This window comes from Cupressus sempervirens, chromosome 2 (assembly GCF_028749045.1).
Source record: "Cupressus sempervirens isolate cs-2001-9-10 chromosome 2, ASM2874904v1, whole genome shotgun sequence".
NCBI lineage: Eukaryota > Viridiplantae > Streptophyta > Pinopsida > Cupressales > Cupressaceae > Cupressus > Cupressus sempervirens.
Genome location: NC_143119.1, coordinates 55,563,987 through 55,588,020, shown reverse-complemented (window position 1 = coordinate 55,588,020; position 24,034 = coordinate 55,563,987). Strand labels below are relative to the sequence as shown.

General features: G+C 33.8%; 1 protein-coding gene across 4 annotated transcripts in view; it reads right to left on the bottom strand.

Moving 5' to 3' along the window:
* Window positions 1–24,034, bottom strand: part of LOC149571036 (serine/threonine-protein kinase 12-like) — a 352,869-nt gene that overhangs the window by 137,547 nt on the left and 191,288 nt on the right. For all 4 annotated transcript variants that reach the window (XM_089808374.1, XM_089808379.1, XM_089808382.1 and 1 more), the window contains exon 9: window positions 20,080–20,192. In XM_089808374.1, coding sequence (XP_089664500.1) covers window positions 20,080–20,192 — 113 coding nt within the window. The remainder of the gene's footprint in view (window positions 1–20,079; window positions 20,193–24,034) is intronic.

Sequence of the window (24,034 nt, the reverse complement as noted above, 5' to 3'; positions counted from 1 at the left end):
CAGCCTGGAACCCATCGGGATCAAGGGCCTTATCTGGATGCATTTGAAAAAGGGACAACATGATTTCTTCTTTGGTAAACTTCTTGTTAAGGACAACATTGTGTTCATTTGTCACTAAACGAGGAATATTGTCTAGCAGGGTTGATTGGACCGGGAGGTCAAAGAAATTCTAGTTGTTGAGAATCTCCTCAAAATACTTAATGACCTCAGTAGCTATAGCTTCAGGTTTTTCCATCATAAATCCTTGTGAATTTCTAATTTTGATGATTTTGTTTGCTAATTGTCTCATTTTGGAACAACTTGGTATTTTTGTTCCCCGCAAAAAAGCCATGATTCTCTGGATTTTTACTTCTAGAATATTTCTTCTTTTGATAGGAAATCAACTTGTTTTTTCAAGAGTTCTTTTACCTAGGAATAAAGCTCATTGTCCATGCCTTACTCAATACTTCTTCATTTAATTCCAAAATGTCTAGGTCTACTTTATTTAGTTTTGAAAAAATGTTATTGACAGAGTGTTTGTCAACTTTGTTCCACTCTTTGATTTTCTATTTTAGGTGTTTTAGTTTTGAAACAAAACAAAACAAAACATCTTGGAGCCCTCAAAAAAGACCTCATTCCACCATGTTTCTAGGAGTGAAAGGAAGTTCTTGTCTTGAAACCACATGTTTTCACACTTGAAACGGTTTCTTCTTGGTCTGGCTTCTTCAGATATAATGATCCTGACAGGGAAATGATCTGAGCCAAAGATAGGAATTATCTCTGCTAAAAGACATAAATTGAAGAAGGCTAGATCCCCAAAAAACCAGAATCTATCTAGCCTTTCTGTTATGAGTTCTGACCTAGATCCCTTGTTGTTTCAAGTATAAACCCCATTGGTTATGTAGATATCTAGGAGGTTAGAAAACAAGATCCATTGATTGAAATCTTGAGATGCGTGGTTGAGGGTTCTAATACTTCCAATCATTTCATCCGGGTTAGAGATGGCATTGAAGTCCCCCCCAATATGACATTGCAATCCTGGTGAGCCAAGAGAAAGTTGGTCAACTCTCCCCAAAGGTCAAGCTTCCCAGAGGATGAGATGGGGCCATAGATGTCGAGCAAGATAAAGGACAACGGGGAGGAAAAGCTCTGAACTCATCCGCTCATCCAATTTGGGTGGCTTGCAATTGGAGTGAAGTTAACCGATTTAGGGTTCCATAAGAAAACAAGGCCTCTAGAGGCTGAGAGAATAGGATGTCCCATACCTTCCAAATGCCCATTTTCCTATCACGTCTTGCAAGTTCTTTTGCTTGCAACTTAGATTCTTGGATAAGGATAATGTCTACAGCTAGAGTTTTAAGGAAAAGTTTAAGCAAGTGTTGCTTGTCGGAGGCATTGCGGCCCCTAATATTTTAGGATGAAATCTTCATTGAGGTGGTGGAAAGCCATTCCCCTTCCCATTTTGAAACAATGATGTGAGTTTGGCTTGATTCCCTGCCTCACCATCTTGTTTCCTTAAATCTGATTTAGATTTTCTAGCTCTTTTCTTAGTAGTTTTACCACAATTAGGAGATCTCTCCCCTATCAAATAGTCAGTTATGCAATTCAATTCGAGTATATCCAATCGCTGCACCAATGGGACTTTTCATTCCCAATTGTGTGAAACCTACTGCTCTACGATTTGCAGACTTCTTTCAAGAAGAGATGTTAGAAAAATAATCCAAGGAATGATCCAAAACTCTTTTATCTCACTTTTATTTTTATCCCTTACCCTAATGTTGAATTAGGGTTCATTTGCTCCTTTATTTTATTTTTAATAAATCTAAATTCCCATGAGGGGTTAAAACTCCTAGGCATGGATTTTATTATTAAAATTTGGCCTTCTTTTATTAAAACAACATATAAGTTGTTTCTCTAGAAAAATGGGTCCATTATTATAATTTATTCTTTATAAAGCAATTATAATATTAGTTTATAGTACTTAATTTATTTAACTCCTTAACTTAGAAAATATTAAATATTTCCTTATTAATTAATAAATCACAAACTAGAGCTCGGAGCTAGATTTTGTCAAAAGTGTTGTGGTTACTACTGTTGTCTGAACCCCTGCTAGCTAACTGGTAATTCCTCCTAGAGGATGATAATAAAAGCCATGTGTTCACCCAAGGTGCAAAAGGAGCCGAGTACAACTACCTCTATAGATTTCAATGTCACCAAGATAGCTATAGCAATTAGTATAGGCATCTTGGAAACATATAAAGAGCCTATCAGAAATGGATGTTCAGCCTAGGGTACAAATATGAGTGTATTCAAAAAAGTGTGTCCAATATGAACAAGTTGATGTAAAATATAGGGAAATGATTGATCAAATAGTAGAATACTTTCAATCTAAAATCTATTGGTTGTGAATTGGTTTAGAAAGATATTTCTAGAGTTGCTACTGATGGTGATTTGAAAAAGGATTATCAGCATTACATTGACACGATCACAGACCCTCTCGTTTTCTATAAAGAGCAATATAAAAAGAGAGCCAAAATAGATGCTATTTTAATGTGGTGTCATATTCATAATAAAAATTTCATTGGAGATTGGAGATAAGGTAACGAAAGGAATACTAATGTCATTATTCCTGACCATGACAAAATTACAGTTGATACAAAGGCACTGTATGCGTATAAAGAGAAAGAGTCATGTCAGGCAATGCCAATTAAGGAAGGCAAAGGGGAAGTGTTGTCCTGCATTTTGTCACCACAAAATGGAGATAATAGCACGAAACTTTTCCAAATAAGCTTCGTATTTCTCTAAGAAAGTCGTAATGCCCCCTCTTGAAGAGCATTTAATAAATATATAAAAATATTATAAAGATTAAATACCAAGAAATAATCATATTTAAACTTATACTATTAACAAACATAATTAATAAAATTAAAACAATAACATAAAGATGTTAGATAAATAAAAAAGATAATATAAATAAATAATAATGAATTCAAAATATATTTATATAATAATAATAAAATATTAGATATAAATAAGAAACTTCTGATGATGCTTAGAAGTCACAATCTTGAAAAGGGTCGCTTCTGATGATAGACAGATATATAAGGAACGAAAGGGAACAATAGAAAGATAGGGCAATTATAAAATTATGTACTACATAGTCAGCAGCTCTGTACAAGGAAACATAGAAATAATAATAATGGGATGATGTATATCTACAGAAACCCATATACTCAGCATACCTCCTATCTTCTTGCATAGTTTTTCCAAAGTGATAAGTGGTAGGTATAAAAGGAATTGTTGAACTTCATGTCATCAATGATGACCATTATGAAGACTTGAAGAAGATACAATGATTTTTATGTAACAACAGAGGACCTTTCAGCAATTACTCTAGAAAGAATCAAATTAACATCGATCATAGAAGGATCACAATGAAAGAGATTCAATAAAGGAAATAAATTCAAAATGACAATAATTTATAGTTAGAGTTTCCAATATCCAACTCCCGATTATCGGTTAAAATTAGCACATGCGATCCCATTTAAAGAGTTTATTGTAAAAAGTATACTGAATGGAATAGTGCAGGCTAAGGAATTGAATCACTTATAGACAGTAACTACATTGAAAGGAGAACTAGAGAGGAATATTCATGCAGGCGGAGGTCATATACAAGCAAGGAAAAGGTGTCAAAGAAAGGAACATGAAAAACAGATTTTTCATAGCAAGACCAAAGACCACCATCTTGGGAAATACTAGACATGTATGTGCACAGACCGGTCAGCAAGCCACCGTAGAACAGGAGAAACACAATCAATTTAGCCTCCAATAATCATCTAGAGATATATCACACTCAGTATACTCAACAAATTTAATAATCACCTGGAGATATTATGCACTCATGTAATATCCCCATCTTTTTAGCCTCTTAGTGGAGTTCTTAGCCTTTACATTCTCCGAATGCTAAGTGGAGGAGTAAGGAGAAATTGATTAAATTATTTTTTTATAGTCATTAAATAAATTACAATTTAAAGGTGACTTTATATTTATTAATTTAATTAAAAGTGACTAAAGTTAAATAAATAAATTAAAAGAATCTTCTAGAAGGAGGAATTAAATATTATTTTATTTCTTCTAGAAGAAGGTCCATCTATTGGAGAAAAAGAATAAATAGGGAGGGCAGCCTCATTGTCGATCATCGAATGTGTTGCCATTTACTCTACCTAATAACTTGTGGAGCCAAGGTTTTCTACAGTTTCTACATTGACCATTGGGAACGAACACTCCCATTGATTTGCATAACTGAGGTGGTGAAATATCTTCCGAAAGGTCACAACTATTGGAGAAGACAAATCAGTCTTTTCATTGTGCCAAATTTGTGGCCTAGTGTCAGATTTGTGGAGAAAGATTGATGGAATAAGTCAGATATTGCTTCAGTGCCACTGCTATAGTACCACTACTACAGTGTCATCACTACAGTGATTTGGTACAGTAATTTGCTGCAGTGTCACTACTACTACAGGAATTCGTTATAGTAAAATCCAGATTTTCTTGAGCAGATTCTAGGTTCCTATCCAATTCATTTTGCACTGCATGGAGGATAAATCTGAATATCTTAGGGCATGTGTAAGAATTTAGAAATCATTTGTGATCTTATTTATATCTGATTTTTACATCAAAATTTGTTGCCCTAATGTCTTATTGATGTAGATGCATATTTTCTCATTTATAGTCAATGCTCTCTGTTTCAAAAAAATACAAAAATATTTGCATCTTCATTGTTAGATGTTCTCGAGTTCTTTGCAAGCATATTTATTAAAGTTTGGCATTTAGAAAGAAATTAGAATTTAGATCTGCAATATATCCATTGTGTGGAAAATGTTTAACGAAATTCTCAGGTTAGAAATCAGGAAATTAAAATAAGAATTGCAAGGGATATTACAACTCAGCAACACTCCACCATGAAGTGGAAAAAAATGAACTCTCAAGGATAAAGAAATAGATATATAGTCCAACATAGAAGGGAAGAGAACAGAGCTGTAATACATGCAACAATCATTATATTTTTATCTTAATTTTATCTGCAGATGTGAGGACATACCATCAGGCATCAAACATAGCATCCAGTCAGGAACGATAGCGTTAGTGAGGAACACAATCTTTGGTAGTCAGCGAATGAGACAGAATAGTGAAGGAGTTATAGGATATACATCAGTGGAATATATAAGTTGAGCATAATGCAACAAGATTCATGTATCTCAGAATATGCACATTTATAATTTACTCTATTCATGGTTCATACGAATTGGAAGGATCTGATTTCAGAGATATTTGAACACATAATGTGGATAAGGACATAGCCTGAGCTAAATCCAAAAACACTAACAGGGTTAGAGACTTAGATGTATAATACAAGGGTTGTAAGAGCCACCATACATAATCATTTGTATAATCGGAAGTATAAATCTCATAATCATAGCAGGTTAAGAAGTCTTTTCAGATCATAGATGAGTCCTAATATTTTGCTCAAAGAATATATTTAATGATTAATATATATTGATATCAATATAATCCTTCCATCTTGCATACCAAAAAATTTATGTAGGAAAGATCGGTCAACATCCTACATATGCTGGACTCCATTAATATATATATGTAAAATACATCAGTTCCAGAATTGTAAATATTTCCATAGAAAGAAGACTCTTATCATTGAGGGTATAGTATATAGTCCCAAACTTAAAGAGATTAAATTAAGGGGACATTACAAAAGTTAATTATTTATAAGTAAGAAGTGATCAAACAATTACTATCAATTCATATAATGAAGTGTTTTACTGAAGGCTTTCATCATGTCTTTTTCATTTTTTTAGTTTGTTAGCCTATACCTGATTTTTGAAGCCTTCAAAGTCCTTATTTGCTTTAAACTTTTTGTTTTGTTCAATCTCTTAATCTATATTTTCCCTTTGATTCGGTATATCTTAGGGCTTAATCAGACTTGTTAGTTAAAAGATAAGAACATTTAAGTGTCCAAAAAGTGGACTCTCCAAACTCAACAGCATATTTGAAAAATGGATGTTATATTCTATGTTGAGTTGCACGTTTTGAAAAATATAACTTAATATGTTTTTTAGTTACTTTATGACTTAAATTTATCACTTAAGTCATTACAGTAGACTTCATGTTATATTTTGATGTTGAGTTACCTTTTAATATTTCACTTAAGTCACTTTATTACTTTATAGTCTATTTTGATGTTGAGATTTACTATAATGTTTTAATTTAAAATATTTAAGTGAAATGTTAATTTTTGAACATATTTGCTTTTTATATGTAAAATATATAGTGTAAATATGTTATTTGACCCCTTTAAGTGATATTTGCTCAATAATCAATTTAACATGTGCTAAGTAGATCACTTAAGTGATGCAACTTAACAACATGTCTTTTCTTATAACATGAAACATGCAAATTCATCTAGAGAGTGAGCTTTACCTTGAACACCCAAATGCATGTTATTTCAAAAAGCCTATTTTAAAACATACAATCACCCTCGAAGAGTGCGATTTGAATTAAAAGGCAAAAATAAAACATGCAATGACATCTCTAGTGCGATTTACACTTGAAGGCTAAAAATAAAACATGTCATCGCACTTGGGGAGTATGATTTTTCTCTTAAAGAGATATGTTTGACTTAGGCAAATGAAAAAGCATAAAATGAAATGTGCATTTATATGTCAAGAGTCTGATTTGCATGTAAAACACATTTTCCAGCCAAAATGTTACATGTAAAGGCCCTCCAAGAGTGCGATTTTCACTATAAACTCACTTTGAATATGCATTTGCTTCATGCATTTCACCTTGGAGAGTCTGATTTCGCTCATAAAACATTGGAGTTGGAAGGAAAAATAAACCATGTGTTTGCATCCCAATAGTCTTTAATAACCCTAACTAAATTATAACTTTAACAACTCCAATTCTAAGCAAATCCAAGAGTTTGGCAATTTGTCAAACACTTGGCAAGCATACTATACAAATCTACAAATTCGTGAGCCTTAAATCAGACTCAGAGTTGCTGAGAATGATCTTTTCAGCAATATGTATATTCAGATTTGAGAGGCAAATATTCTTATGTGCTTACTACAGGTCCAGGCCTCTAAGTTCGAACTTGTGTGATTGAACAACTTTACTATGTATCTGTGGGAAGGAGAATGCTTGTAGATCAGACTGCTTGTATTGTGTGTGTTCTCCAAACTACATTCTCAACCCTATATATATCCAATCTAGAGGGTATGTCCCTCAAGGGACATGACCCTTAGTTTAGGCAATAAAATAGCATTAACCCTAAATCGACGATTTCCAGTATTATGTTAAGAATAAACACAACTAAGTATTAGTTTAGTTAAACTCAAAACAATAACACCAATATGAGAATTGCCGGCACCTATAGGGAATTTATAAAAGTATTATTTGCCAATCTTTGGACATATATTATGCATACAAGAAGGTATGACCTATACTAATAGACCTGTAGTATTATACAGGTTACTTTCTTAACACTCCCTCTTAACTTGATAATCCTACAGAGAGATATCATATCTAGCAACATCAATACAGATGTTAAGCAAGAATTAATACTCTATATCTGTCTGTCTCTTCTTAGTATGTAGTATCATAGCACACATGATACAAAGTCATATTACTAAACCTGCGATATGACAAATCACTGCTACTAGTGATAAGAAACATGTTGTGACTCATAGAAACTAGTATTTCTAAATCTCGACGAGATCCTGAATTTAAGATCTACCAGAATACAGGATAATCCTGGAGAATTTCTAAAATTCTTCCTTTATCCAATTTGTGACCCATGAACATAGCAATGTCAATGTCACAAGACGATCTAAAATTCATCTGGATCTTACAGTAAAATCTAATGTTTAGTACATTATCTAAGAGATCGTCACCTCTCATTATGCCTTTTGCACAAGTATTCATTATTTCAAAGATCGTCACCTTTTAAATAATGATTACACATGGTGGAGCCCATAACAGTCAATAGCTTGATAAAATAAAATTTATTATTTTATTAATAATCAAAAGAGTACAAATGAATTACAACTCAACCATACCAAGTCTCTTTCTGAAATGTTCTATCTTTACTCTAGATAGAAGTTTGGTGAGTATATCTATTGTCTGATCCTGAAGGTGCAGCAAAATCTTGAGCTGCTTCAACTAGTTTTATGGCCCAAAGTGGTCTTTTCTTTGAATTTTCCTAAAGGTTCATATTTTCATTTTCGACCTCTTCTAGGTTCTCCCTCTAGGATTCAGATTCACTAATTCTTTCAGAATTTTATAAAGGAGAAGGTTCATTGGAACTTAAGGCTCTTTTGAATGCAAGATCTTCCTCAAAGATTATATCTCTACTAAGTTCAATAGTTTTCTATCCAGGTATGAAAATTCTATATGCTTTAGAAGTTTCACTATACCCTACAAGGATACCTTTCTTCCCAGCTGGTTCTAATTTGGTTCTCTTTTCTTTTGGAACATGAATGTACACAGGACATCCAAAAATTCTGAGGTGACATATATTGGGTTTTATTTTAGTAAATACTTCTTCAGGAGTCTTATCTTTAAGATAGAAGTGAGGGCTTCTATTTTGAATGTATACAGCAGTACAAGAGGCTTCTGCCCAAAGATAGTATTCTAGATTTTGGTCAAAAATCATGGCCCTAGCAGCTTCTATAATTGTCCTGTTCTTTCTTTCAGCTACCACGTTTTTGTTCTGGGTTGTAAGGAACAATGTACTCCCTCTTGATCCCTGATTCTTTACAAAACTTTTTAAACAAGTCTAAGGTATATTCTCCTCCATTATCTATTCTAAGGGTTTTAATTTTATGTCCTAAAAAATTTTCAGTTAATGCTTTGAATTCTTTAAATCTTTGTAGGATTTCTTCTAATTCTTTGCATTTTAAGAAATAAATCCACGTTTTCCTAGAGAAGTCATCTATGAACAAGACATAATACCAGAATCCTCCAAGGGAGGGAACGGACATAGGTCCACATAAATATGAATGAATTATTTCTAGTACATTATTTTTTTTGCTAGTACTATCATGAAAAGGACTTCTAGTACTTTTACCCAGGGCACACCCTTTGCAAATACTAGGGTGATCTTTATTTAATTTTGGTAACCCGGTAACCATCTTTTTCATAGTTGATAAAGCTTTAAAGTTTAGGTGCCCTAATCTTCTGTGCCATATTTCATTTGAATCTTTAGCTTCGTGAACTAGGGCTTGAATGGATCGACTGGATTCTGTTTTCAATTCATACAAATATCCCTTTCTTTGACCAATTAATTTAGCTTTCTTGATGGAAGAGTTCTTAGCCCAAGTTAATACTTTGCCATCCACGAATGCAACATTGTGTCCAACATCTTCAAGTGTTGTTATTGAGATTAGGTTTCTTTTAATCCCTGGTACATAGAGTACACCTTTAAGAAGAAGAGTATTTCCTTATTTTAGTTTCAAAGTACAACTTCCAATTCCTTCAACTAAGTGTGCAGAGTTATCACCAATAGCAACTTCACCGTTTACTTTCTTCGATAAGGAATCTAGAGTTTCTTTGTATCCCGTTATATGTCTGGAAGATCCACTATCTATTACCCATGCCTTATTTGAGATTTCATTTGATAGAGATGAATACAAAACACGATTCTCTGGATCATGTCTCTTCTTCTCTAATGACATTTGTACAATTTGCCTGTTGTTTGCAGTTTTCCGAACAATTAGATCTATAGTGTCCAAATTTTTCACATTTGAAACACTTTATTTTAGATAGATCTGCCTTAGGCTTTCCATTCTTTTGATTTCCCCCTTTCTTCTTGAAGTGCTTTTTGTTGCCTTTATAGGAGTTTGCATTGAGAACATGAAGTTCTTCATCTTCTACTTTTGGTTTTCCTCCTTTCTTTATTTGGATATGATTCAGTTGTCTTTTTAATGCAAGGACCTTGGTTGCATTGTTTATTTCAAATGCATTCTGTAATGCATTCATCATATCGTAGGTAGTTTGGTGTTTTGTAAGCATAGGTACGATATCATTCTTAACTCCATCCAAGATGATTTGAATGGCTTTTCTATTTCCATTGGTCCATATGGATTTGTGAGGTTCAACTGGTGGCTATTTGGATGCTCCATCAACAAATTGTTTAACATTGTTTTCTTCAAGAATCATCAAGATTCTGAATTTCCATGCTTCAAAGTGTTCCTTCCCATCGAATCTGTCCTCAGGCCTGATTGTATATGCCATTGGAAATGGAAGACAACTACTGAATATATAAAAGTTTTGATTATTGAAAAATTTGCAGAGCCCTAGATCTGGTAACTTAGCTCTGATACCATGTACAGATCTACAAATTCGTGAGCCTTAAATCAGACTCAGAGTTGCTGAGAATATCTTTCCAGCAATATGTATATTCAGATTTGAGAGGCAGATATTCTTATGTGCTTAGTGCAGGTCCAGGCCTCTAAGTTCGAACTTGTGTGATTGAGCAACTTTGCTATGTATCCATGGGAAGGAGAATGCTTGTAGATCAAACTGCTTGTATTGTGTGTGTTCTCCAAACTACATTCTCAACCCCATATATATCCAATCTAGAGGGTATGTCCCTCAAGGGACATGACCCTTATTTTAGGCAATAAAACAGCATTAACCCTAAATTGGCGATTTCCAGTATTATGTTAAGAATAAACACAACTAAGCATTAGTTTAGGTAAACTCAAAACAATAACACCAATATGAGGATCGCCGGCACCTATATGGAATATATAAAAGTATTATTTGCCAATCTTTGGACATATATTATGCATACAAGAAGGTAAGGCCTGTACTAACAGACCTGTAGTATTATACAGGTTACTTTCTTAACACATACTCCAATATCCGCTAGTACTACTGAATATATATATATATATATATATATATGCAAATTCCTCTAGACTGAATTAATCTATGGTTTAAGTATTTCCACTACAAATCTGCTAGATAAGCTATGATTCTGCAAATGATGAACCAAGAACAATTTACCATTCACTTTCTATGCTCAGTAAAAGTTTGTTGTTTTCAATTAACAATGATAGCTAATGATAACTTGGAATGCTAATACAATAATCAATTTCAAATTATAATGAGGAACCTGCAGTTTTCGCAATCCAAATCTGCAGTCAAACTGTAAATACCAAAACCCCAGGCGGTTAGATTAGATGTTAAAGAGCAAGTCAAGCAACACACCCAAATGACCATGGAATGATGGCATTTAAAATTCAGGGAACAAACTCCTGTAGATGGCATCAAAATTCAACCAGCACAATAGGGAAAATCCATTTCCTTGGAAAGAATTTTGACTTCCCTTTATTAGATGCCCAGGTTTACAATTATGCATACACATAAGTACAGGCAAAACTCCACTCAAATCTGCTGCAGATCGATACCAAAGAACTAATCAACCCAGCACCCAATTCCAAATATATGTCCACCCAGGATGCAGATTATTTAATGTTCACAGCCTCCTAATAATGTTGTTTATCCTGTAAGCAATTAAGTCACTAAGATAGAGCAATTAAGTCACTAAGATAGAGATGCAGCATTAACCAAGAACAAAATTACCTTGGTGTCCCAACACCCAAGAAGACTTCCCCAAATTGCAGCTGTGAAGCAATTGAATCTCTACACAGTCAAGGTCTCCCAATAATAGGAGATACAGTAGGGAAAAGTCCCATAATTTCCATACTAACGATTCTAAGAATTCAACTCACTGCAATTCAAACCTCAATTACTCCAAATCCACCTAGTCAAAGATTATTTGCCAAAACACTATCACCCAAATCTGTCTCTTAGCAACAATAATAATCAGAAAAAGAGACTCAAAATTCCATCCTTGAACAATAATTTAAAAATTAATCTACAATACCTCAGCTGTAGATTAAATGCTTCCTCGGGCCCAAACCCTTATACCTTAGAAAGGAGGATGGAAAACAAATTCAAAACTCAGAAAGCCTTCACCAAAACAATAAAAGAAAATAGATAATCAGATGCCTTTCCTTTCACAATGAGCCCATATTTATAATCTCCAAAAACCACTTGTTTCACAAAAAAAAATACACTCAAGAAGCTTCACCAACTCAACATTAAAATAGAAGCTTCCATAAGATTCTTTCGTGGTTGCAAGTCACCTCATTCCCTGGTTGCCATGGAAGGAAGCTCTTCGCTGGGGAATTTGAACCTGAACTACCACTTCTGCTCCATTCAAACCTTCTCTTCACAACATTCTGCAAAAAAAAAGCGAGTGTTACTGGATATTTGAAAATATTATGGAACTCTGTAATTTTCTGTCAAAACTCAGGAGTTTCTTGTAGGAAGATCACATTACTTCCTCATTTCTTTTAATTCCAGAATTCCATAATTGTTGTGCTTGTATATCTGTATGTATATACTGCTGAAGCCACCATGATGGAGGGTTTACTTGGGGTTTCCAAATGATATTTTGACAGTAAAGAGAGAGAGAGAATCAGAACTCTATTTCTATGGTAATCCGTAAATTGTTGTTTGTCATGCCTCTCCATCATGAAATTCCCAAGTCACCAACTTTTTAATTAGGATATAGTATACTAGCTAGCCATCACTTTCACTTTCTCTATTATATGAATGCAGTCAATATCAGAAAGTCTAGCTGCTAACCCTTAAGGAGAGATCTGAAAACATTGCTCACTCTGATTTTATTTTTTATCCCTTTGGAAACTTTCTAACCGTATTCATTCTGAAGTAATTCATTACTCATGTGAAATGTTGAAGATGCCTCTCAGCTTTAGGGAACATTACCTCCAAATGTGCTTCTCTTTTCCTTGAATATTTTGATAACAGCTGCCCTCTATAGACATGTAGGGACATGTTAACCATACTCAGAAATTAAGACTCTTGATCTTTTTCAAACACATGTATGCTTCTTGTGCACCTATATTGCGTAAAATCCATAACCACTTGAAAATCCCAAGAAAATCTTAATGTTTACTCTTGAAAAGATATTCCCAACAGCATGTATTCTCCCCACTTTGTTGTGTTAAGTGTTGCTATAGCAGTCCTGTTAAACTAGTTTTTGGCACGATGAATAACCTGACTGTACTTATTGTTTGACATGACCACCAGTATTATTAGTAGATCATTTTAACTGACTTTAGCGCTTCTACCTCATCCTTACTTTGACAACTCCTTTGATCAGTCAATGTAATGATTATTTGCAGAAAATCATGTATGATTGTATGGTTCATGTAGGTCTTTATTGCATCATTTTACATCTTTGGAGAAAATATCACACCTTGGTATTTATGACACTGTTTTTTAAAGCATTTATCCATACACCTGTTCTTGTACTTATATCATCCTCAGTATGATAAAAGCGGTATTATGAATGATAATTGATTTGATAACCTTTTCTTATGATAGCTGTAGCATAATTTTTTGACCTAAGATAAGAATGAGAGCTCACTGTCTGCTGTAAAAAGTTGTGCCTTCTTTGAAGATGTGTTAATACCTCTGTTGATAATGTTACTGTGACTACATCTTAATCTCCATCCATATATCTTTGACTATCATGGCAATCCTTAGAACACGTAATCTCCTTCATTACCCTTGCCACTATGTGAAGAATATAACATAATGTAGTGTGCTCTTATTACTGCCCTAATGCTATGATACTGACATAGCAATGACTTCACCTTATTTTTTGTCCATCATTCTTTTGTTCATCATAACACTAGCATCCAATAACAATATAGTAAGGTTCCGTTGTTAGTTTCACCTCCTGCAGTTGGACTCTCAATGTATGAATTTGGATGACGCTGCTAGCATCCAATCCAAGTGACCGTACAATGCACTAGTGTAAGTGTTTGTTCAATGTTAGGGTCCGTACGGTGTTTTAAGTAGGAGAGTGACCATACGGTTTGTCGAGGTGGGATCCAAACTGGTCATATGGTATACTAGCCGTACAATGTGCGGGGTGCAGGGTGAGGACAAACTGGTCGTACAATATATTGGTCATACAGTAGACTAGCTGTATGGTAGCAAGTTGGAGTGAAGACCGAATGTACTGTAGAAATTGAATGCCGTATGGGTACTAGTTGTCATGTGCGCAAGAGATACGGCTACTCACTAGTCAAGATCAAGGAGAGTGACTGTATGGTTTGTCGAGGTGGGATCCAAATTGGCCATACGGTATACTAGTCATACAATGTGTGGGGTGAGGATAGGTTGGCCATACGATACACTGGTCGTATAGTAGACTAGCCATATGGTAGCAAGTTGGAGTGAAGACCGAATGTACTGTGGAAATTGAATGTCGTATAGGTATCAGTTGTGATGTGCATAGGAGATACAACTACTCACTAGTCAAGATCAAGGAGATAGTATGTGTTCCAAATAGCATAAATAAGACATGCCAAAAATTCATGAATAGAGAAATGCCCCGGAAGATTAATGTATGGAAATCATCATTGAACATAGAATATACATATTATTAGACCAAGATGGCGCTCTAGATGTGCCAGAACCAAAACAAAGTAATACACTGACGGAATAGGGTGAGGTTGAATCCCACCGAAATCGGAGAAAGCCAAGAAGGGAAGATCTTTCTCTTTCGAAAGGGTGCACAATACAGAACTCCAACGGGAATTTTTCATATAAAGAAATAATCCAAATCACATCCCAACTACTACCTACATGTCGTACTTAATTAGCCATCTAGATTAACTTTCTGAGGGTTTACAAAGATAGCCGACGGCTACACCTACCTACGGAAACAATTAAATAAAACTGGGTCCAAGATATACTAAATCAATCGGCCCATTGACAAAGATTTGATTAAATATTTATTTTAAGACGGGAACATTGCAGTCCCTCCATCCAAAAATTTGCTTGTCCTCAAGCAAATGCAAATCTAATTCTTGGAAACCTTCTGTAATCAGCTTCTTCAATTTTGAGTCAGGTACCAAGTAGATATTTATCATCGTAGTAAATGTTATGATCAATAAATTGGTATCTTTCATCATGTATATTGTAATATCCCTTGCCCAAACTGACTGATTTTAGCTCAAGGAATATTGTCAAACACTTGTATGTTGCTTTACTCTTTTCTAATTTTTTTGTGTTTCAAATTGTTTAATATAGTTTGAATGATGCGAAGAAATTTAGAATGTTCGCAAATGATAGTACAATACCTCTTACAATGAACTAATGTGCAAGTGCAGTTCTTTTTGGTATTTTCAATGCATATACATGGACACTAGATATGGAATGCATACCTACAACGAATTGACATTTTAACAAACAATTGGCATACAACTATTATGCTGATCATATATGCTATTATATGAACATTTCATCAAACAAATGGTATGCAACATATATCTCCTTATTTGAATTCATTCCCATGTACAATGTTACTATGAATTTGCTAAGACGAATGGGCTTACAATAATGAATACAGCAATGCCAAATCTGATTTTGAATTAAAGCTTACAACAACAAAATTATATGCCTAAGATTACAATGCTAACTACTAATAGCTGCAAGAGGGACCTGATAATAGTGATGCCCACGGATGGAATCATAATCACGCTAAGTACTATAGTGCGGTACTATTCACGGCACTATAGTAGCCAACAATAAATGTATTCTCCAATTTAGCACAAATAGAACTCCAAAATGAAGCTCTCCTAAATGCCAAATTCAATGGGTATTTCACCACCTCAAATGGTTGCAACACTGAAGAATTGATGCTCCTCAATGGCTAATTGAAATCAGAAACCCTTAGCTTCTTCTCTCAAGTTTATATCAAATGCAATTGACAATAATCAAATGCCTAGCAATGAAGCTTTTGCCTCTATTTAATCTTTTCCCTCACCTTTCTAGAAGAAAATAAAATATTATTTAATTGCACTCTCTAGAAGATTCCCCCTTTCCAAGGCAATAATTAGTTGTACTTCTAGAAAATGCACTCTCTAGAAAATTAAATTAATTAAATATAAAGTCACCTTTTAATTTTAATTTATTTAATGACTTTATAAGAAATTCATTTAATCAATTTCTCCTTATTTCTCCACTTAGCCTTCAAAGAATGTAAAGGCTAAGAACTCCACTGAGATGCTAAGAAGATGGGGACATTACATATATAGCCATCCATCAATTGACATGCAAATGTGTTCTTGGAGTACTTGACCAATAGATGGGCCTGCAAATTATCTAAGGAATGGGGTAAAGTGTTGAGTGTCATGCTTTTACTTGCAGCATATGGGATCATATCATGTTTAAAATGGCCTCCATCTTCTTGATTGTGACTTCCTTTGATCCTTTATTTGACATTCATCTTAGTAGTACCTTCTTGCCATCCATCTCGAATGAAAAGTCCATCCTCTTGAAACTTTGGGTGTATTGGTCAAGGGTCTCCATCAACTGGATGTCCAATATGATATTTGTATCAACCGAATCTATGACAAAGAAATCATTTGTCAAGGTATAGTTAGATGATTTCTATTTTTAGTCAAGGTATAGTTTCCCATAGTTGCAAAACATCAACCCAACAAGAAGCATCCTAATGGTTATTAGATGATTTCTATTTTTAGTCTTTTTCATGCTTTTGATGTTATATGTTTTTAAAGACTTCAATTTAAATTATTCTCAAAGAGACATCAATTACAAGTGGATCTTAAATAGTTTTCTTGATGGAAGATGTAAAGAATATATAAATTGGAATGAATGGCAAAACAAATGGTTTGTAGTGTCATCAAAATTATCCCCAATGCTTTGACAATTGAGTGAGACACAAATTTTGGGTTGTTTTTGTTTAGTAAAGTTAAAAATGAAGTTTTCCTTTTCTTTGGTTACTATGTAAGAATGAATTTCAGTAGATAGAAATCTTGTTGAGGCAGAACTTTGTTTCTTCACATGATAACTCGAGGCATTCTTTATTATGTTTCTTTGTTTAATGTAACTTTCATTTGTGGTGTCGGTTGAAAGATTTACATTTAGAGTTTAGAGTCCAAGTTATATTTTCGTTTTTGTGTGAAGATTAGTTGGAAATTGAATGCATGTGATTTGTGGTTGAAGTTATTTCAATTTCTGATATGCAATTACACCATATTGATGGATAATTTTATTAGCATTTTTCCTGCATTTTGGTTAAAAGCATACCCCTTTTTAGAAATTAGTTGAAAGCATAGCTTTCATATACGACAAAAGAAGTCGTATCTTTTCAGAAATTTAGAGAGGAACTGTTTCCAATTCACACAACTATTGATAAGTAGTCTAGATTTAAGGGCATAAGAGTCGGAAACTAAGAGACCCCAACTTGTTAACCAACATGAGGTCAGAAGTGTTCAAGATTGCTCTTTGTTTGGTTCAATTTGGCACACTTACTATTTACAATAAATGACTTTCAGAAAAAGTTGAGATTACTAATTTTAGCAGGGCACTTGAACGGGCTATGTTTGTAGTGTTGGTCCTTGGCACCATTGGGTTTATCATTTATTCAAGGACTAACTATTTGTAGTAAGTCCTATTTGCAGGTTACTATTTTTGCCAAGCATGGTCTATGTAGCTGTCATCCTATTTTTAAGTTGACTTACTAATATATTGATATCCGTGCAAGTGATGTTATTTAATTAATAAATAAAGGTGACTTTATTAATAATTAATCATTAAAGAAAAATAATCAAGTTATAAAGTCACTTTATAGACAATGGGGCCATGACCCTCAATTTAACTTATAAGTGCATTAATTGAATATGATTTATTTGACCGAATATTTAAAGCAATTTACAAAGTCAATGTGAGAACATAATATATATTTCAATGATATTAAAAAGCATTTATTGTGGCCTTGATTTTGGGTGCCCTTATTGGAGAATTATTATAAAGTTATGCAACCCTAAAATGGATTTTAAATGAAATTTAAAAGCACAAAGGGATCGACCTAATTGGGAGAAGTATAAAACACACATCAACAGAAAATCAACCTAATTATAGTTGATGATTATTGTTACTTCTATTTGGTGTTCTTAGGAATTGTGCATTGACAACAAGGGTTTCAGCCATCTTTAACATTGGAGGGCAAAATCTCTTCAGTGTTTATGCAACCTTGAGGCTGTGAAAGATCAGCTGAATCCTTGCTTGACTGTGGGTTTCATACAAAGGCCCAGTTCAAGTTAAATAGATGAAGAAGCAGGAAGTTTCTTCCAAGGGTTTGAGCAGACCAAAGAAATAATTGCTAGGGCTTCAGATAATTTCAAGACGATAATCCTTGTTCACTTTGTGGATGCCATTTATATCTTATTGGAAGATATAATCAGGTCATAGCAGAAGAGTTAGAGCCATGTGTGTTTTTCAGCCTGGGCATGTTCTCTCTAGGCACAGCGCTTCATTATTTGGGCTCATTTCTTCATACATCGGGCAATAAGGGTGTAATAAAGCATCATGAGGGTTTGGAGATGGAGAACAAAGACATTGCACGAGTTTCAGCTTCTGGTCAGACCATTGACCTGCTGATATCAACCCAGGTTTTAATGTATATGTCAGTATTATACTAAATGGGTATGTTTTTATGTATTTTTCACTCTAGAATCTGATTGGAACAAATTAACATTGTAATGCACAAGAAATTCATTTATAGATCACATTTGTGAGTTGCTGCTATAATTTCAGAGTCCTTGTTTTAATTTGTGTAAGCATTTTATATTGTTCATTATTTGGCAAAAGACTTTATATATTGTTGAAAACCAAAACAAACCACCTAAAGAACACATTCAGGAAAAAATCAGAATTTAGAGAGTTGAGAAGAATAGGGGTTAATACAGCTAACTGGCACACTTTGATTGGTATTAATTATCAGTTGCTTGCAGCTTATCTTATTAAAGGCAATTTGAATTAAATTTTAGGTTAGTATTTAGTTAATTTTCTATATTTTATTTTAATTACCAAGAATCACAAAGTAGTTTATAGGACATTAATTTCAGATTCAATGAATCAAATAAAAAATTAAAATCATAATTAGTATTTCACTAGTTTAAATTTGGTTTTGTAATTTGATACTTGTAATTAGTATTTTCTGAGTATTAATATAACTTTTTGTTATTACAAAAATAAATTGCAAATTAGAGAAAATCATAAACAGAGACATTACGCCTCTGCACAGCTACCATTTGATATCCTGCAACCTGACCTTGAGTTCCAACAATAATTGCCGTGTAAAATTTATATCTACTACTTGTGATTTGGCTGATGTAAATGGATATTGGTGATTCTTTCTCCAGAAGCAGACAAACCTTTGAATGCTTTGTGTTTACATCTTTTGTCCCTCTACTACATAAACTGACTTATACCAATTTGAGCTGCTATGTCGGGTTCCAATCTAAAACCATTCAGAGGCCAAATTATTCTTTATAATAGAAAAGATTGATATGTTAGGTAAACATCAGGAAACAAGTACATAGCATAAAAAGAGGACAATTATTTATGAATGTCCTATCCTATTCCATCAAAAGTTCAAAACAGATGAATAAGATGATATGAATGTTAGAAAAATAAATATAAATCTAATGATTACCATCAAAATCAATTAAAAGTTTTTGAAAGTTAAGTCATAACATTTACTACTAATATTTCATCATAAAATCATAATATATACTTCAGGTCTTCAATAAATAAGTCTTAAAAAAAAGATAACCACGCTAATTATGTTTTGCATGCAACTTTGTATGCCTAAGAGTTGACTTATTTCTGTGTCCAATGTTGAATGATATTAATCTTTTTAAAAATTTCTTGAAATATAATGTCTTATTTACTCAACGACAAAAGACCAGCATTATGTGTTGTAAGCATTGTGGAGCTTGTTCCTTGTATAGATCTCCATGCTTGACAAACACATACGAACTGTTGGTTCCATTAAATATCATTATTAGCTGTAATAAAGTTGGTCCCTACTGAACACACTACCCTGAAGTTTTAAGACTCTAATAATTATGGAAAGAAATTACAGATGAAGTTAGATTCTCTTACAATTTGTTATCATTCCATCATTGTCATCTTCTAGTGTAGGAGATGCTTTTTTTAATCTTTGCCACCAAAACTCTCCTATCTTAAGATGCCTCAGCCCATTTAGAAACAAGTTCCTTCCACAAAAAATCAAAAGTATTATCCAGGAGTCTTAGTTAAAAAATACATTAAATAGGCATGTTGGGGTGGTACATCCTTGGAAAAATAACTTGCAATGTGAATTTTATAAGTACAAACCACAACTTCACTATTATGAAACAACAAATGATTTTGTATTGCTATATATTGCCAATAAAATGTGAATAGAAATAGTTTCTATGGGAAATCAGAACAATATAACATGGTAAGTGACAAACTGAGCGTCATGTACTCTAAAAATTCATATTGTCAAATTTCAATCATGATATATAATAATGTGCAATAAATGTTCATCATAACACTCAATCAAGGAAGCTTGTATGTATTGATGAAATTTGGAAAGACACACAAAGTAAAACATGTAAACCTTTCAGAAGCTATATGTCTTTGACTAAAAACCTATGTTCCCCTGAGTATTTGGGATGGGGACAGCAGGGGACAACGGGAAGGGTTTCCGGGACAGCAATTTTTTTGCTGATTTTGGGGATGAGGGGGGACGGCAAATGGGGACAGCTATATAACAATAGGGAAAATTAAAATTTATAGAGAAATTTTAAATATTTTAAATATTTATATGAAAACATGAATAAAGCATGTACTTATACATAATAGAACCTTATAATATAAGAATCGACACATTCATATGCCAAATTTGTGTTACTTTGAGAGTCAAAGTCTCATTTGTTCTAGAAGTCAAAGTCAAAGTCCCCTAGGTGTCCCCAAGTCTCCAAGACATTTCCAGGATGGGGACGGTTGAAAATACACCCACTGCTAAAAATAGAAAGAAATAAGGATCTTGAATAGGATGAAAAATAAGCAAAAGGCCAAGAATTGCTGAAGATAGCACATTAATATTTTATCAAAAGTTGTAAGAACCCTAAGAAAGAGCCAACACCACGATGGTAAATTGTGAGCCTCTTATCTAGGTCTTGGGTTCAAGTCTACTCTAGCCTAATAAATAATAATAATTAATCACAACACATAATAATTAATCTTGGCTTTGGCCTCTTACCCATCAAAAACAAAGTTTTAAGAACCCCAGCCAATACTGATTTATTTTCCTTGAGTTTGTATGTTTGACATTTTGTATAATAACCCCTTTATAACTTAAACAAGCATAAATTTCCTTTACTAATCAACAATGTGGCATTTTGTCAAACACTTTGTAATCATACTTTGATCATTCACAAGTTTTGCTTCTTGCACTTTGCAAATTTAGGATTTTTTCAATATATATGTGTTGAAACAAATATAGATATATAAAAGGAAATACAAGCAATGCCAAGAATTACTTTGAAATAAATTGCAAAGTTTTGTATTCAATTCTGAATTTTATTTAAGAATGAACCTGTGATTTTGTATTCAATTCTGAGCTTGACTACTGGCCAACTGTTCTCGGCATCACAAGTCACCTGCGAATCACAGCAATCTTTAAATGCACAAAGCAAACTCTTCCACTTGGATGTAGGCTTCTATAATTAAATCGCAGCTCCCTAAATCCTGAACACAGACCTCCAAATACCCAATGCAGCTCCTTAATTACTGATCCTACATGTTTTTTCTATAATCGCTGGGCACTATTTCATGTAGCTGGTCCCCTACTGATGATCACAGTGCATATGTATAGGCTACTGGCTTAATTTAGATGCCAAATTGGGATCGCAGGTTGCTAAGGAAATTGCATAGGCCTCCCAGTATAGACGCAACCCAGCATTTGTGTATGCAGATCATGAAACAATGTACACAAGCCTCTAAATTAAGTCATAGTTTAAGGTAAAGTCAAATTGCTACCTTGGAATGAAACGGAAGCCTCCTTCAAAGAACAGTAATTTCTTCAATCAATTTGCAAGTGTGAGATATTGTAATAACCCCAATAGGTTATAACTTCTTCAAACACCAAAAAACTTTATACTTCAGTTGTTTGACATTTCGTCAAACACTTTGCAAGCAAGCTCTGATACCACTGTAATAACCCTCCTCAAATCTACTCTCAAAAAAATGCTGATGAAAGCTAAAGGAATTTCATCAAACAATTCACATGCAAGGGACGTATGACTAATATAGTATTTCAGCTGGCTTTAAATGACTCTTTTTCAATTTGTGTCAATGAGAATCTTGTGCTAGAAGACTCCAATGGGACTACACAATGGCCTAACATGAGTGTGCTACTAATTTTGACAATATTCAGTGCATATATATGATCTAAGCATGAGAAATGAACACCTACAGCCAACTGGCATTTTTACAAACAGTTGGTATGCAAACTAACTAGCTGATAAATAATGATATTGAATTGCTCTTCTTAATTTGCAATGAAATTTCTAATACAATGCTCATGAAATATGGCCAAGACTTTTGACATTTACATGGATTACAAAATGATAATGCTAGTATAATGCACACTTACAGCTGAAACTTATAATACCCTAAAAAACAATACTAACAAGGGAACCTGGTTGTAGATGGCTGTAATAATTTCTTTCAATGCTGCCCCTTCTGCTTTGCTTTTCCGATTTGCTTTTTTGAACTGCTTTTTCGGATCTGCTTTTTGAACTGCTTTTACGAACTGCTTTTTAAGCCTGCTTTTTCGATTCCGCTTTTTCGGACTGCTTTTACGGACTCCTTTTTCAGCCTGCTTTTTCGATTCCACTTTTTCGAACTGCTTTTTCGTATCTACTTTTTCGAACTGCTACCATGTTAAATCTCAAGACCATATCTTTCAATGGCGTCAAGATTTCCAGCTTGAAGGGATTTAGTCCTTCAAACTATTGAGACATAATCTCCAGAAAATTTCCCAATTTCTTTGATACTTCCAAGCATGCTTAAAGAAGCTCTTCCATTTCTTTTATAGTGTTCTCACAAGAGCTCCATCCTTCGTTTTCTCAATGTGGGATAAAACATAACTCCCTTTATGTAACTTATGTCTCCAATGTGTTATAAAATAAAGGGGACTCTTTTAATTTAAATATTTCCCACAAACTATAGTCTATGCATTAATAAAGTTAAATATTTAAATTTAACTTTATAAAATAGCTTTATCAATGCATAACAAATCTTATCAATGATAAACAAATCTTTTTGTCGATTTTAAACAATTACCATCGACATACCGTTGCCACTGGATGTCCGCCCATGTCCAAGATGACTTACTATAAATAGTAAGTATGCCCAAAGTTGCCTCAAAACCCCTCAGAAAGACCTGCAACTGAAACTATCTAGGCCAAATGGCCTCTAAGCCCCTTTAATGTCCTGGTTAGCCTACGGGACCGTGGGGAAATAGGCTAACGACAACATCATGCTATGAATGCTAAAAAGGGGACATTACAAATATCAATAGCCACAAACAATTCTTCCCAGGCACAAGAAATCACAGTAGGGAACATTCATTCAATTTTTTATACTTTGGAATGCCCAAACTCAGAAGTAATTCCAGAATTTCCAAACTCAAACCCTCAGCACTCAATCCTTCTTCCAAAGCAACAGAGAATGCAGACATGAAAGATAATTCAACAAGAACAATTCTCAAACTTAACCACAATACCTCAGCTGTGGAAAGCACAATCAGCTACAACCCCTTATACTACAACAAGGGCACATAAATCAACAACTTCAGAAAATCTTACCCAGACAACAAAAGCAAATAGACATTCAGATAATCAGAAGCCTTTTCCTTCACAATGAGCTCATATTTATAATCTCCAAATGATCTTTTGTTTCCAAAATGTAACTTCACATACAAAGCTTCTCCAACACAACATCACTTTATAACATTTAGTAATAATGAAGTGTCATTATAATAAAGTAAACTTTTAATAAATAT